The sequence below is a fragment of the Citrus sinensis genome, chromosome 4 (genome assembly GCF_022201045.2).
Source record: "Citrus sinensis cultivar Valencia sweet orange chromosome 4, DVS_A1.0, whole genome shotgun sequence".
NCBI lineage: Eukaryota > Viridiplantae > Streptophyta > Magnoliopsida > Sapindales > Rutaceae > Citrus > Citrus sinensis.
In genome coordinates this window covers 686,190-703,534 of record NC_068559.1, presented here as the reverse complement: position 1 = coordinate 703,534, position 17,345 = coordinate 686,190, and the positions used below count along the sequence as shown (strand labels likewise).

General features: G+C 31.8%; 1 protein-coding gene across 2 annotated transcripts; it reads left to right on the top strand.

Annotated features, from left to right (window-relative positions):
• Positions 1–9,905: 9,905 nt before the first annotated feature.
• Positions 9,906–12,072, top strand: LOC102623577 (small polypeptide DEVIL 11-like). 2 transcript variants are annotated; one of them, XM_052439171.1, is made up of 2 exons: positions 9,906–10,046; positions 11,541–12,072. In XM_052439171.1, exon 2 carries the CDS (start codon positions 11,573–11,575, stop codon positions 11,852–11,854), a length of 282 nt encoding a protein of 93 aa, XP_052295131.1. In that variant the 5' UTR covers positions 9,906–10,046; positions 11,541–11,572; the 3' UTR covers positions 11,855–12,072. The 2 variants fall into 2 exon arrangements, with proteins under 2 accessions (XP_052295131.1, XP_052295130.1); XM_052439170.1 differs by having other exon boundaries at positions 10,021–10,042.
• Positions 12,073–17,345: the final 5,273 nt, after the last annotated feature.

The following is a 17,345-nucleotide window of genomic DNA, read 5'->3' as shown; positions in this document are numbered from 1 at the left end:
GCATTAAATTGTTGATGTTTGTTGCCAACATTGCAATTAAGCTTTGAATATGGAAATTTTGAAAAAAGATTTTTCATTCTTTTTTTAAATTACAAATGGGATTCTTCAATTGCCGCATGTCCATAATTATATAAGCTTGGAGTTGCTGCTTTCGAAAATTAATAACTGAGTAACACAAATATTAAATTGTTTCTTTATTTTTAATTAAATTAAATTAAAATAAAAATGTTTTGCAAAGTTGGGAACAAACATGTTCACCAAATCCAAATCTTTGTATTTACAAAATCTGACAAATTAACGAAATAAAAGAGCACAAAATCTCTTCCAATTAATCATGAACAAAATCAATCATTAGACCCTAAAATCAGCTAAGAATCAAAACCTCAGAAATAAAATAAATTTTTATACCTTCATCATGTTAATTTTCTTCTTCATTGTAATTTGGATAGTCTGAACAAAGATTTGGGAAATGATGCTTTATGTCCCCTTAACGGCTCTCTCAAAAAAATTTGATATACAATAATTAATTTTGTGTAGCTAGGTTTCTTTGGTTTTCATTTGAAGCTTTTGTAACACGACATTTATAACTCACATGGAGGCATGTGATATTTTCATTCCACTTGATAATAATCAAAAAGATGAATTTTTTAATTACTTTATCGAGATAAGGATTGTCATTGTCCAACAGATTAATTGAGACTAATAATCAATGTCTATTGGGTTTCCTATGCTATGCAAACGTCAAAGTGTGAGGATGAAAGATTATCTAGTTATCAATGATCAAACAATGTAAAATAAGAGTGTGATTATCCAAATTATGAGATTGAATATTCTCTATTCTTTAAAATGCACAGAGGTCCAGGCCTTTTTTTTATATTAATTAAATAAATCACTGTACGAGTAATTGTAAATGCAAGCAATTCTATTACCACTCTTTAATAAAACATAATGTCAGGGACCGGAGTGATAACAATTACCCAAGAAAGAACAAAAAAAGCCCTTGTTTGTGATTTCATAGCAAATGACGGGTCTGTAGGTTATTGTTCTTTTCAAAATCATAAGCACATTGTTTTTAAACAAATTTTCTCATTCTAGATTCTAGAAGGCTCAAAAGTTTTGACTCAAAACATTAGATACCTAAATTAAAAGCATGTTAGTCGTGAAAGTTCTGAAATTAAAATATAATTAAAGGTACAGCGAAAGCCAAAGCGTTTAAGCTAATCACATTCTTAATCAAGATTCAAGACAAGAGATCAATTACTCCATTATCGTTGATGCTGACTCTTTATTTGTTAATCTAGTTGTTCGATCCCTTCATGTGCCAGGCAATAACGCAGATGTAAACAAAACTGCATTAGCACGTGTTATATATATGCATTCGAGCAGAAGTTTGACGAGTCAAGTAGCTAATGAATGAAATTGACAATAAAATTTAATAAGAAGAAACCGATAAAGGAAACATGCATAATAACTAAAATTAGAGCAGGAGCATTATCCCATTTCCGTATCATGCTTAAGGGAGCAAAAGATTACTATTTTTTTTATCAAGTGCTGAAAATTATGTCATCAATCGGCTCCAATAAAAAATCTATGATTCAATTGTTATAAAATTTTTCAACTTTAGTTCATGGAAGGTAGTCTAGCTTTTGCAAATTAAACAAATCATAGCTGAAGAAAAGAATTTTTTTATATTTTTTTGTTGTTTTGTATGATTTAGATAATCGAAGATGGAACGTTTTCATTTTGGAAATAGCCAAAAAGTTGAACATCTAAAGAAGGGCAACTATTTCTAAGCAAAATAATCATTTGGTCTGAATTATTAGGACCAAGAGTCTAACTTGGATTTGTTATAAGCACGAAAATTATTATTTGGGTGCAAATGTAGTAACCGAGATGAAAATTCATTACCAAGGAAGCAAAGATTAACTCTCTTGTTCATTCATGGATTTTGATACCCCTACAAAACAAGGCGAATGCAATGATTCTATTCTTGATTCTGCTTACTTTCTTTCTTTCTTTCTTTCTTTCTTTTTCCCCCTTTATTATGGCTGCAGTGATAAGTTTTTAATATAACGATTAATCTGAAGGTTTACTCACATGGGAGCATGTGATGACAAGTTATTTTTCCTAAGATAGTTAATCAATTCCCTCTATACCTGATTAAACAATTTTTCAAACTTAATTATCTTGCACAAAATGAATTAGTTCTTAGCCATATCAAGTTTAAGTCAAACACAAGAATAGTTACCACCGGTACAACCGAAATGGACAAATTGTTTAGATAATGACAAAACTTGTTATAATTAAGCTAAATTAGAGCAATGGATTGAACTATGCCGCCCATGATCCTCAGATACCATATTCTCTTAATAAAATTAGGTCATTTTAGCTCTTCATGTGGCGGATGATTCTAAATAGAACAAGTTTGTGCATAAAATATAGGGAATTAAAAGCCTTTAATTGGCTGGTCAAATAAGCTTAAGCATTAATGAAACAAATAGATACCCCAGAAACCAATGGAAGATATAAAACGTATTTTATGCACCCTATCCTTGAACATGGCATGCTTCATGGGAGCTGCTAGATGCTTTTCCTTTTTTTTTTTTTTTTTTGGTTTATGTTTCATAAATTATGCATTATTCCATTTTCAGACCTAATGATTGATTATACATCGGTGCAGATAATGAGAGAACTTAAAACCTTTTTTTTTTCCCCTTTTTTTGGGGTTTTCGACTTAGTGTTCACAACAATAGTGAAGCAAAAGAAGAATATATAAAAGCACTTATTGCATCAAGTACTTCTAGTTCACTGAAGCTAGTCCTGTACTTGAAATAATTAAGCTAGAAAACTGCCTGTTTGATTGGCTGCAGTGTCATCAAGAAAATGATTCATTTGCAGGAAGCAAGAAAATTTTCTTTGTCTGTTCATGAATGGTAACGGTAGTAGAGCGAGATTGATAAATTTAGTCAGCTAGCGAAGAAAATCACTTGTTTGTTCATAGAATTTAGACTGCAGAAACTGCATGCATGACAGAGCCTTTAAAAGCAAGAAGAGGATTAAGTCTCATTTAATTTAATCAACGACGGATTCTTAATTGCTCCCAAATGCACAAATTAACAAACATTTGACCAAATTTTAATTTTCGAGGTTGTTGGTTCATACTTATAAATAAATATACCGGTAGGCAGCTTTGTGGGTTGGTGTTGGTGGGTGAACTTTTTGCTATTCACCGGTGCATAAAGCCACTTGTTAATTTGAAGGTTTCTTTCACATGAAAGCATATGATTAGTCGAAGAAAAATGCAATGTGTGAACATATATATATTGCTAACAATGGCAAAAAAACAAAACCAGAAAAAGACATGTTCTTTATTTATTATCTAGCTAACCTTTAAACTCAAACGAAGACATATTCCTAAAAGATTATACATGAAAGCATACGACAAACCGATTCTTCTGATAGTTATATTTGTAGCCGAACCTAATTAAGCTTATTTAATACAGCTAATTAATTAATTTTAATTAATCTGCTTTTCCATGATTCTAGATGCTATAGCTATCATGTGTTGGGATAAAGCCAAAATAAAGGTTTATCTGCTGCATCATATGCATAAAGATATACGCATCGATCATTAATTTTTCAATTGAGAGGAGAATTTTTTACTAGTCATGAAGTAATGATCAGCTAATTTATCACAAGCAAAACAAAGATACCACAAGAATTATTTTTGGAGCAAAATTCCAATGAACATGGCATGCTTTAAGGGAGCTGCTGCATATCGCTCGTATTGATTATGATTTTGTTTTTATCGAGTAGTTGAAGCAAGCGATGACAAATCACTAATGATTTGTTTTTTACTTTTAAAACTCTTAAGTTCATCGAAGGTAGTCTAAATTTTGTGGTTATGAGCAGTGAAAGATTTATATTGCTGCTTAATAAGATACGATAAGATTGTGCCTTCTTTTTTTAAAATTCTTTTTCAACTTTTAGTTCATGGAAGCTAGCTAGTTAGCTAATGCATACTAAGTTACTTCTACTCCAGTTGCATTGTAATGTTGAAATTAAATCACTGATCTTGGTTTTTGAGTAAGTAAAAAGATTTCATCATGTCTGGAAATTTTTATTTATCTTTTTTTTTTTTTTGCAAGAGTCAAATTAAAGTTACGTAGCCGCTTGAGTGAAAATGAAGTGATTTTATTCAAGATATATCAAAATCATTTACTCAGGATTTTCGTAGGAAGCACGAGCATTTCCAGGTAGCAGCGTTTTTTTGTTGATTGAAGATTATTTTTGTGATGTAAAGGAAACAAAGGAATCAACCTGAGATTTCATTCACAATTGGGAAACACATTAATTGTGTAAATCAATGAGACTTGTTACTCTAATCATTTAATTAACTAATCCCATAAACGAATACGAACACATAATTTTCTCGCTGAAACTTGAACATTCAAATCCGACAAAACGTAAACTTCAAGCTCCAGAACGAGTAAGATACGCTCCCTTCATTGGAAGAGCTGAATCTAGTGGTTAAAGACTCTCTAGTTTATAATGAGCTATGGGGATTTCCAGTAAGATTAAGATCACAGTGATGGAACTAACTATATGTTTAACAATTATAATAAATTATTTCTGTATTGATCTTTATATGCAGACTTCAAAATGGAAAAAAAAAAAAAAAACCGCTCCATGCCTTTCTCAGACTTACGAACGACTGCCTAAAATTACAAGCCCAAATGCACTCTGAATTACATAATGACATGCTTGCATTACTAATATGACAAGCTCAAGATAGATGAAATCTCTAGGTGTCAAAAATTTTACATTGTTCAACTTTAAAACTTTACAACTATTGGAATAAAAGTAGATAATCATAAAAGAGTTGACAATGCTAGATGCTCGATCACTTCTAAATAACAGTGTCATTACTAACTTGATTCAACTTGTGTCTCGGCCCAAAAAAGTGGCCAATTTTTTACCTAGTTTACCGAAAATGGTGAAATTATGGTGTGTTTACTTCATGAAATGAGAATGAGATGGAATGAAAATGGATTGGGAGTGTGCTGGAATGTCATTGATGTATTTACTTAGCAAAATAAATAGGAATGTGAATCAATTTAACAAAATACCCATAGTATTAAATAATGTAATTTTTATTAACTAGATACATGTATAAATATTATTATAAAAATGATATTAATTAAAAATAATAATAAAATTAATAATAATAATAATAAATGTTAATAATGATAATATTAATAAAAATAATAATAACAAAATGCTAATGCTAAGTTACATGCATGTACCTTACACTCCTCTCACATGAATAGTGAATGATGTGGGTTCACTCACTATTCATGTGAGAGGATTGTAAGGTACAGGCATGTAACTTAGAGGAATCCTAATAACAATAATAATAATAATAATAATAATAATAATAATAATTGTTTGGGAGATCAAGATTTAGTCAAGACGAGCGGAAGTTTCATTATCTGGTTGCAAGTATCAACCGCGACCAGCACAGCTCGAGCAGACCAGGAGTGAGTTGGTCGCGTGAGTTCATAGGCGGACGCAAGGAGTCCCTTTATTGATCTATAACAGTCAGACACCTTAAATCATTATCAGGCATTACAACGACTGACTAATAATTACATAAAGGGGCATATTAATCCGCTCACTTAAACTTAAATGATGCAATCAATGCATTCAATTAGATAACAACCACAATGACTGACTCATACATTCGTCCATAAAAACAGGTAAAAGATCCAGAAAAGGGGGTTGGACTTTTGAACCTAGATACCATCTCTTCAATATAAGAAAAATCACGTAAGATCTCTGACTTGAGCGTCAGAGGGTTAACGCTGGGAAATCAGGCACCCTTGACCATCTTTTCTGTTGTTTCAGGTTATTGAAAGCATCGAGACAGTTCAATATTTGTAATATCAACAGGAGAGCATCTTCAAGTAAAGGCAGATTTGACCATTGACAAGGCAATCTGATCGTCATAATCTAGTCGTCATAATCAGCTCGACCAAATTTCAGCATCAACATTTGGCGTCATTTGTGAGGAAAGAGGGGAGTGGGGAGTTACCTAGAGAGGATTTATTTTATTTTATTTTTCTCTCTTCTCCATGGTTCTCTTTCTCTCTTCCTCTCAAGGAAAATTCTTTCTTTTACACTCTACTTTACTTTTCTGCAAATTGTTCAAAAAGCTTTTGGTTTTAAGGCAATGTTTATTAAGCCACATGGGGGTGGCACAAGTTTTTTCAAAAGACCCAGAAACTGATTTGAGAGTCGAAGGGTCCACGCTGGAAAAATTTCTGGCGCCTCTGATCGTCTTCTGTGATATCAGGTATTCGCAGGTTGATCGCTAGTGGTCACAGGACATCTTAACGATTGGCAAACTGATTGTCCACCAAATAAATCTAATCCTGATGCATAGATCTGAGATTGAGTCACTAACCAACTCGTTCGGATTTCAGTATCAACAATAATAATAACATTTAAAATAATAAAATTAATTGTCATTTGAATTAGGGTAATTCGGAAAATATGAAAAAATTAGAAGGTTACAAAAGTCAGTTCAGTTAATAGAAATCCTCATTCCCAACCCCCCATGGGAATGAGATTCTCATTTCTTATTCCCAAAATGTGTAGGACTCACACATTTTATTCTCATTCTTAAATTACACTTTACCAAATAAGCATGAATTTCATTTTCATTCCCTAAACTCTTAAGTAAATACAACATTAAGTGACACAAGCCTTTCACCTTTTTAACATTGGAGGAACTCTCAGAAGAAATTAAAATTAAAAGTTGTGCTGGGGACCAACCAAGGGAACGTTTTCACGAGTTTCAATTTAATTGTTTTTTAGTACGCCGTTTATATGGCTTATGAGCCCAGCATCAGTAACAGGCAACCAGAAGTATCTCTATTTTTCTTACAATTGAATAAAGATGCATAATTTTCTTTTTCCCCTTTCATGTAAATAGAATAGACATATTCCTGAGTATTGGTAAAATATATATACTTTAATCAAAGAAAAAAGAATGGATTGTCGCGTAATATAATTGATATAAATTAGGCTTAACAGATTCTAGAGCGGATCTCAACTTGTGAATATTTATAGATTGGTAATTGTAAACACACATCAATATTAAAAATTAAAGTAATGCTATACTTATTTAATTAAAATATTTAATTTATAACTCAAATAATATGTCGCCAATAAAATTTCAAATTTCACCATTTAAATGAGAAATGATATAAACTTAATAAATAATTATAACTTGAACAAATTAAATAATTTCGTAACAATTGAGACACAAAAGTGTATTCTCATAATATTATATAAAAGATTAATTGAAAAATGCACCACTATCTAAACTACACGTGCAGCCAACAGACTCTTTTGGTTGCATGCATTCGTTGACCGTTGACCACAGAGGAGCAGCAGATAAAGGACTTTCGGTCTCAAGAGCGGCGACACGTAGCTCCACTTCAGACGACGGAAACTGTGCAAGACGACATTAATCAACTTGTAATTAAACAGTTTATTAACAGTTAAATTGATTTTTTAAAAAAAATACAACAGAAAAGGGACCCACATCGTGGAAGTGTTACCATGTGCGCCATGTGATCGTCACTATGACAAGTCTTGTGATTTTCTTCTTTCTGAATGGACAATGCTTTTAACTTGGTGTGTGCGCGCGCGCACAAATATAAATAAATAACTAATTGTTATTTTTGAAAATATAAAAGTATGAAGTCAAGGGTGCCACCCGTGGGTGCTCATTTAATTAGCACTAAACATTGCCCTTAATTATAATCAAAAGAATACTTTATTATCGGGTTAAGATATTGATGTAGAAGTATTATTGCGGCGTTTGATTTTTTTTTTTTGAGATTTTTTTTTAATTTTAAGTACAAATATATCTTTTTTTAGAAAAAAAAAATTAAGAGTATTTAGACAATTTAACTTCTTTAAAAAAATTATAGTTCTACCCCAATAATATAAAATTTGAGATTCTTACAATAGAAACAAACTAATTAGTTCTTTTAACCACAAAAACTATACTCAAAGTTACAATAAACGATGTCAAACAACTAAAACAATTTTTTAATTTAAAAAACTCTTTTACTCAGTATAAAAATCATACTAATCAAGTACTTGGAAGCATTATTAACACTAATATGTGTTTAATATAGTGTGAGATTAATTGAAAACAGTTCACAAATCTATTCTAATATAGACAACATCTTAAGAGAATTCACAACTTCCAACAACAAAAGCTAATAATTAGGTATAAGTCTACATTTTGTGAAATATAGACATTCGAAATCAAGAAAAAGTTCTTATTTGATATCTTAAAATTCAGATTACACATTTGTTTCCTCACTTGACCAAATTTTATCCATCTCTAAATTATAAATTTTCAAATACATTTTACAAACATAAATAGTTATTCAACTTTCTAAAAGATTATGAAGTAAAATAAATAGCAAAACTCCGTCAATTTTTCAGATTTTCATAAGAAAGAAAGAAAAAAAAAACAAATAAACGAGGGGTGTTCTTCTCTTAATATTTATAAAGAGACAAAATGATTCGAAATTATTTTGATAATAGGAGGAAGTAAACGCAACCCAAAGGAAATCTATTAATTAAAAGTTTGGCAGACATAAATAGTAATTTAAATTATTTTAAAGATAATGACTAAATTAATTTTCAAAACTTGATGAAGATACACACGAGGTCAATTCGTTTGTAGTCTCCATCGTTCATTAAAAATAAAAAATAAAACCAAATCGGTTACGTAGTGAAGATAACTAAATATATTAATTTCTAAATACAATAATAATTTCCGTTTTTCCACCAAGAAAAGGAAGAGCGAAATGTCACATCTTGTGCGAGAAATTGAAATTTAATTTCCCATAAAATGTGTGAGTCAATTGTGTCATCACTGCTTTGGCAACTTCTCCCTTTTGAATTAATTTCCAAATTCAATATCAAAATCGTGCAACAAATTGGTGTGGCTCCACAATTTCTGAAAATGTCCAAAGCTCAAAATAGAACCTAAATTGATTGATCATGCAAAGCATCGAGCGGTCACGGAGGGCTTTGATTAATGATAATATTTAAACCCCACCAATACTGATGTGGGCATGTCGGCTCTACACTCACGTACGATCGTATTCAGACAATCACCACCATTTTTCACCCAGCAGTCAAAAGTAAAACACTTGCGAGTCATTAAATAATGGACAAATTGGTTCTCAAAAAAACCAAAGGAGAAAAACAGAAACTGAAATAAAAGTTTATTAACAAATTAATATTAAATTGTTATGGACAAGTTTCTCCATCCCGGGTTGAGAGCTTATTATTGATCAACAGGGAAAAAAAAATATAAAACTAATAGGTAATGTTATCTACTATTCTTATAAGTTACAGACAGTTTGATTTATATTTTATATGAGATTACTGTATATATTTTCGGTCAATCAAGTGACCAATGGTTGTATCAAATTAATTCTTTACATACCAACTTTGGTCGATTTTGCTAATCCCCGAACTCTGGGGACTCAATTATGAATAAAAACTTAAATCCTCTATGCTACCATTTATCATGAATTAGGGTTTGGGTGGTTCTTTTTGGTGATAGCATAAAATATTTGATGTATAACTTATTGAGAGTATGTTACAAAAATACCATATCAATTGATAATATAAAAAAAAAAATCGATAACCATCAAGCGAACACATGATAGTTATCAATAAAGATAAAGTGAAACTAAAGAAAGTTAATTTTCCAAAAAACATTGGCAACACGTCTCTCTCTCTCTCTCTCTCTCTCTCTCTCTCTCTCTCTCTCTCTCTCTCTCTCTCTCTCTCTCTATATATATATATATATATATATATATATATATATACACACACACTGCATGGGAGTTTTGAATGTAATGGTCGGTGCAACTCGTTTACTGTGTTGAGTGGGTGTCAGAGATCTAGAGAGTGCAAGAAGCGAGAGCAAAAATGAAACGTAGGTGAGGTGTTTCTACTTTCTACAGTCTCTGTAAACCGTGCAAGCTTTGCCATCTTTTGCTTCTCTTTTGCTCGCCACTAGACATCTATTGCCCACCTTTCTCGGATTGTTTAGTAGAATCAAAAAGATAATTTTATCACTCTCCCTGCTTCATTTTTAACCTATTTATGGAAGTTCACCTAGTGCTTTCTTTTTATTCATCATTTAGCTCTTAAAAGGCTACTCTTCTCCTTGGATCATGCACGCTACTTGGATACATGATTTGTGCATATTAAAAAAGACATTTTTATTATTAGTGAGATTAGAGCTTTGATGAAACAAAATAATAAATATCGGATAGCTTATACTCCTAGGTCTTGTAATTTAGTGGCCCATGTTTTAGTAAAAATGACCTTTTTCAATTCGACACCTCGTGTGTGGATCGACGAGTTGCCGATAGAGATCGAAATGCTATTATAATTATTATGTTTTTTTTAGTGGAATTGAAATCATAAACTATAAAAAAAATTGCTTTAATTTAGGTTGAGCAAAATTGGATCCAACCCAATTTAATTTCTTTTAAAATCGAATGCAACACGTTCTCTTTTGCATTTCTTCAATTTTAATTTGAATCGGAAATCAATATGTTGTTGGGATCAAGCCTGAATCAAATTAGTTTTAAATATCTCCTCCTAATAATTTTAAATGGTGGGTTTTATTTAATAGACTAGAATTGCTATATTCTTCTTCTAAATTTCGTATTATAATGATTTGAGGTAACGTTGCTCACCGTAATCGATAAGATTCCCGTCCAACTTAAGAATCTAAAGGCCTAAAGCTGTAAAATTACCTGTAATCACAAAATCACAGTGCAGAAGAAGTTGAATATTTTGCCCTGTCAGTTTCAATTACTGTAGAAAGTAAGATCTCAACTCTCTGTAAATCTTTTTCCCCTGTTAGTAATATCACTTTCACAGCTTCAGCTTCTGCCTCACATCGCATACACTGTCCCGTCCCGTTTCGTTTTATTTAAAAAAAAAAAAAGAAATCCCTGCGTTAAGTGATCCCCATGACGTGTGCGCTTGTTGGGAACCCACCTCGTTGGGAACCCACCTCGTTACATCAATGTTATTTAATCAATGGCAAATAACACCGAGCTCATCTGCCTTCGCTCTCAAGTTTATCCTAATAACTTTCGGGACCCTATAATTTTAGAAAGAGACAATTTAACCCACGTTATTTCTGAGATGGACGTCGTTATGGTCAAAGACAAACTTTTAAGGGTCTAAATGTCTTTTCATCTTTGATTAATTAAATACAAAAAAGAAGCAACAAAAATATTATTTTGGTGGGCTTCTCGAGGCAAATAAGGGCCCAGGTGATTCATCTCCATTATAAATATAAACACTCCTTGTTCGGTGATTCAACCCTCAATTCATCACACTTTCATAAAAACTAAAACCATCTGCATTTTTCCTCTCACTCTTGGTCTTGCTTTTGCTCTTTTTGCAAGAAGTGATTTCCCCTAAAAGTACTTATCATACACACATGGCTGCTGCTGCTACTCTCACTCACAGTGCAAGTGCTCCACCTCAGTTTTACCTTGATGAGAAGTGGAAGCTGTCCAAGAAAGAAGGTTCATCAAGAAGCCGCTCCTCTTCCTCTTCAACAACAACTGCTTTCATCAAAAGTGCTTCTACTTCTGCACGCAGAAGGTGTTCTTTTAGTAGAAAGTGTGCAAGATTAGTCAGAGAACAAAGAGCTCGTTTCTACATCATGAGGCGCTGTGTCACCATGCTCATCTGCTGGCGTGATTACAATGATTCTTGAAGTAGGAAAAAAATGAAATAAAAAGAATCAAAATTCTCTTTTTTTGGTAGATTAAAATACATTTGTACATAATAAAACTTTAATTTTGTTTTTGTTTTTTGGTAGTTTAGATTTTTCTTTTCTTTTCTTTTCTTTTTTGGGCTCTGAATCATCAGAGTTCTTGATGTTACCAGAGTTAACTGATGATGATAGAAATTAAATCAAGCAAATTTATGATATTTGTATGGTCCCATTTTTCAATTTTCATTAATGTTTTGGGGTTTACCGTATCTTTTTAATCTTGAAATTGATGGGTTCTTCTTGTGATTCCGTTCACCCACAGCCATTGTTCAGCCAAGCTCTGTCGATCTGGTGTCCTTGGCTGACAGAAAGTTATTATTTAATTGAATATTTTATTGCAATAATGGAGGCTGAATTTAATTTTCTATTAAAAAATTGTCAGCTCAGTAAGTTTGAATAAGGTGGCCTAACGTGGGAGAGAGCCTCTTTGAATCTGCTAAGAGGCAGGCGGCGGTGAGTCGAGAGTTTAATTTTTTTTTTTTTTTTTTTTTTTGCAAATTAGCTTTCTTGGATTTTTGTAGTAAAAAAGAATAAATTGAAATGAAAAGATAATGTTAATATTAATAGTAAAAAAAAAAAAAAACACTGGCTTGCTAATCAATTTCTACAGTGTAAGTTCATAGCTGGGGAAGTAGATGGGCACAAATTTCGTAGCGAACTTGGATGTGAAATAACCATTCTATCCCGGAACTTTATGTTTTGGCCTCTAAAAATTTTCACCTCTTTCACTCCTGAACCTGTGCTTTCTGGCATAAGTATAATACTTTTTTTTTAATAGTGATTATACGTTATATTATTGTATTAGACTCTTTCACTTTTGAAACTTTTGCTTTATAATATTTATTTTAAAAACTGATTACACGTTAGATTATTATATTACACAGACGAGAAATATTTTAAAAGAGAGAAAGACTTACAAATAAAATATATATAATTATATTTTTATTAAGAGAGATTGAGTTTACGAGGGACTCGAACTGCTACTCTCATAATTATACTTAACTTTGAAGATAGTAATTCACTACTTAACCAAAGGTTAAACGACATATGTATAATACTTAGATGCTGCCTATAGAGAGCTTTAGAATTGTAATATTTTGTAGAGAATTACAGAATTGCGCTACGTGTTAATCTGCTGATGCAATGAGGGGCCGAAATTCTTAAACATGTGAGATTAAGTTATAAATATAATTAAGTAATTAATCAGCAAGCCCTAGTTGGGGGTATTTGTGTCCGTGGGAATTTACAGCTGGTTGTTGATATTATACTGTGGGTGTGTAGTGTAATCATGGATCTGACCATTCAAACTTAAAAAATGGAAATCTGTTGAAATCATAAAGTTTGAATACTAAAACAAGCAATGGTACTGAGTGTAAGTATTTTACTATTAGAAAATGTTTCAAAAATAGTAATAAGTGGGAGAGTTGTAGCTTTGGAAATGCCATGGCTACAAGCTTGACGCACTGTGGCTGACTAGACAGTAGACATCACATGAACAAACTACACATGGTTTCACTTTCTTATCATCTCTGCACGATTCAATCAACAACTCAACGTTTCTTCCTTTGTGCCTAATAGTAAAAGAAAATTTATCCGTAGAATTTAACTGCTCATGGGGTTGATTCTGGTCGTTTTTTTTTTTTGTTTTTTTTGAAGAAATTGGTTTATTTTGGTACAATCTTTGATATGATTTATCATTACATTCATTATCAGGCAAACATATTTAAAATTAAAAATACGGATTCTTATATCTAATTGATAATCGTCTAAAAATTGAAAATCTCATCAAAACAATTGGATTCCAAATGATTTTTGTTCATTTGTTAAAATTAACTCATTATTTCTTAAACCGATTAATTTTTTTAACTTGATTCGAACTCTTTTAATTATTCATATGTTTTCTTTTGTCCTCTCTTTTTGCTCATGGTCTTCCTCAATAATTATAAAGTCAAAAAAAAGAAACGTTGCTTTCATAATACACCTTCTGTTAATCCACACTTTCTAGGCATTCAAACAAATATCAACTCCAAATAAGATTTGATTGAAACATTAATGATTGGAATTGAAGCTTGGCGTGCCTCGAAGGACCCCAAAAATACAAAAAAGACGAAGAAAGGATCGTTTTATTCCTATAATTTAGTAATGGGATGGCCCATAAAACCCATTAGGTTCTTTAAGAAAAGGTGAAGATATATTCTCATTAGTCATCCTTGGAATCCAAATCCACTTGAATTTTCATGATTGAAATCTTATTGGCATTTTCATGTCTCATATTAGATGATTAGAAATCTTAATCGGATTTGCTTTTCCTTGGCTTTTGTGGAGGGTCAAACAAACAAAAAGCGATAAATGTTACTTTCCTTTTTAGTATTTAGATGTGATTGGACTTTAAAAATTGTGTACTAAAAAAGAAATGTGAGGTATAATATTTTATAAAAAATTTAATCCTAATTTGGATCGGCTATAAATAATAATAATTGATTTTCTTTTATAATAAGTTCTTTTTTAAATCATGTCTTAAGAAACTTGTTTCTGCACTGTAATAATTATTTATATATTATATGTATGTTACATTAAAGAAACTTGCATTCACGTAGTACAACCAGACAATTGAAGAAAATTATTAAAGAAAATGTAAGTATTTAGAGATTTTTAATATGATTTTGCATATTTTAAATAATAGTACATAAGTAGTACTAGCTTTTTGATATATTGAATTTGACATGTTCCATTAATAAATTAGTTACGTAATGCATGCTTTATTTTAATATTCTTGCACTAAAGATAGTTTTTGTAACACATCTCTATTAGATTATAACTTTCTTATAGTAATAAATTTGTTTAGTATCAACATTATGACTATAGTGAAATTTTGTGTAATTTTAATTAAATGTATATTTATGTTTGCCAAATATCCCTATAAAATTTTCGATCGAATATTCTTTTAAATGCTTTCGAAACTATGTGAAACTTGAAAAAGGTAACGCAATTTCATTTTGTAATTTTCACAACAACTAAATTGTCTTTTTACTTTTAGACTGTTTAGTTGGATTATAAAAGATACTAAGGACATAAGAATCAATCATTTTCTTTGACTATATTAGTAAGGTTTTTAGCATTGGTCAAAATTTAACGCTAGTTCCCATCAATTACAAACGTGACACAACCAAAATCTCAATACATCGAATCTCTCGGAAGAGTTTTACTCGATTGGGCCAACAGTTTTCCCGGAGTGGTCCATGCTTGAGGAAGCTCCAATTGGATGGATTCCTTCTTTTCTTTTCTTTTTTCTTTTTTTCCATCACTCCATTATCACTCCAATTAATGACACCAAATTTCAACTTATCGTTTTTCATTTCGGTGATAATACCAAAGAAAATCCCTTTGATTATGGGCCCAAGTCTAAACCCTAAATACTAATCAACTTAGCCCCAGATCCCTCCACCATTTGTGGGCCCAGTCCTAGATCAAAGAGGACAAAAGTTTCCAAAGCAAAGGTCCCCATCTAGTCAACGGTCACATCAAGAACACGTAAGCACAAACACTATAGTTATCAGCTTGATGAAAATTATTCCAAACCGTGTCGTGTTTCTATTGGGCAAGCAGATGGATGGGCACACCCAATTTGGGTGTGAATTTATGGCAATTATTGAGTAGGGGAGGGACCCCAAAAAGTTCGGGGTAGGGGCCCTAAAATTCCCAAAACTTGTTTGTTTGAAGGAAGGGGTGATCTTTAATTACGCTACTACAATTTCATAAATGTGTCATAGGTTTTAGATAGATACGACCACAAATTTCAGTCTTAAATACTCCGTGCATGTACATGGCCTTTCTGGGTAAGCGAAAATTCGGAAGTTTCCTAAACAGGGCGATGTCTAATAGAATTAGGTTCATAGTTATAGGTAACATTAACAATAATCGAACAAATTAAATATAACTACGTACAAAGAACAAGTCTTTATTTGGTTCCATACACACTTACATATCTAACCTATGTTATATCTTATTTGATGATAAGTAGATCTTAGCAGACTCTGTATAGAATATAACGAAAATATTATATATTTCAAGTAGTATCTTTACCTTATCCATCCCAAATATTATATACGAATCCTTTATCCTATTATATAATATCAAAATCACCCTAAAGAAAAAAATAAATAAAAGTGTTTCCGGCGGCAACTGCATGGTCCATAAACTTCTTGGACTTATTTGACCCACGATTAGATTTCGGCTCATAACGAATAAAGCCCAAACTCTATAACCTCTTAATCAAATATAACCGCAAACACCACACTCTTGCACTCTCCATGCACCACCCGCATGCGTCCGACTGAACTATGGTTTCCATCTTCACATACAAAAGCCGGCGGTTCTTTGCCCCAGCGCCGAACTCACTGGACGCCTATGGCTATTCTCCCGGTTTATTATCCCCGAGTCAACCCGTCCACTCGATCTCTCTTTTACAGTCCATAATTTTCATCTCCTCACGATACGTGTCAGTCCCATAATTTATCCTCTTTAATCGCTGTTTATTTTATTTTTCAGCATTCAGTAAATTGCAAATTTATTTGGAAGTAATTTATATTGAAGAGTGAACAAATTGCAAATTTATCTGCTTTAGCTAATAGATTAGTTTATGATGCGTATAATACATGCAACAAATGTCAATTTTGGTTTTTTTTGAAACAGCTTGGTGAGTCCTTAAATTTATTGGATTTGGTTACATTATTAGATAGTTTTATAAATGGGATATAAAAAATTGAAAATTTATAATCTGAAATAATATCTAGCATGATTATTTCTGTTTATTTTCTTAACATTTTAGACTATTTTTTATCCTAAATTTCAAGTGAGCTAAAAATCAGCTTAATGAGAACTTGGGCGCCATTTTCTCACAAACTATGTATGAGACCGGAAAGAGTTGGATTTGTAACAAACCCTAATTGTACACCATATCATCAAGTTAAGGTTTGACCAGTGAGTTTATAAACAAACACTTGGTAGCCAGCCACCCAAATTGTAACATAGACGAGTTTAGGATAGTGTTGTAATAATATTCTTCAGTAGGGTATTGAGAGTTGAAAAGCTATGGTTGATGCAATTGACTGAATTCATTCGAAAACCGGTGAAGTTTTTGAGGCCACACATGAAGACAAAACTATCTTTTCTTTTGATCTCGGGAAGGGTGCAGAGATTCAGTCTTAGGATGTTGCATTAAAATTTAAAAACCATGAAGGTCAGTTAGTCTATGTTGACACTTTTTTTTTAAAAAAAAAAGTATCCTAACATCGTAAAACCCTAATTTTATTTGGACCTTATTAAGTTATATTATGATATAACTTACAACATCTATTTTAAAATTATAGGTATCACAGTGGGATCCAGCTATCTTGCAATTGTTGCAAAGTACCATCAATTTTTTTTTTGT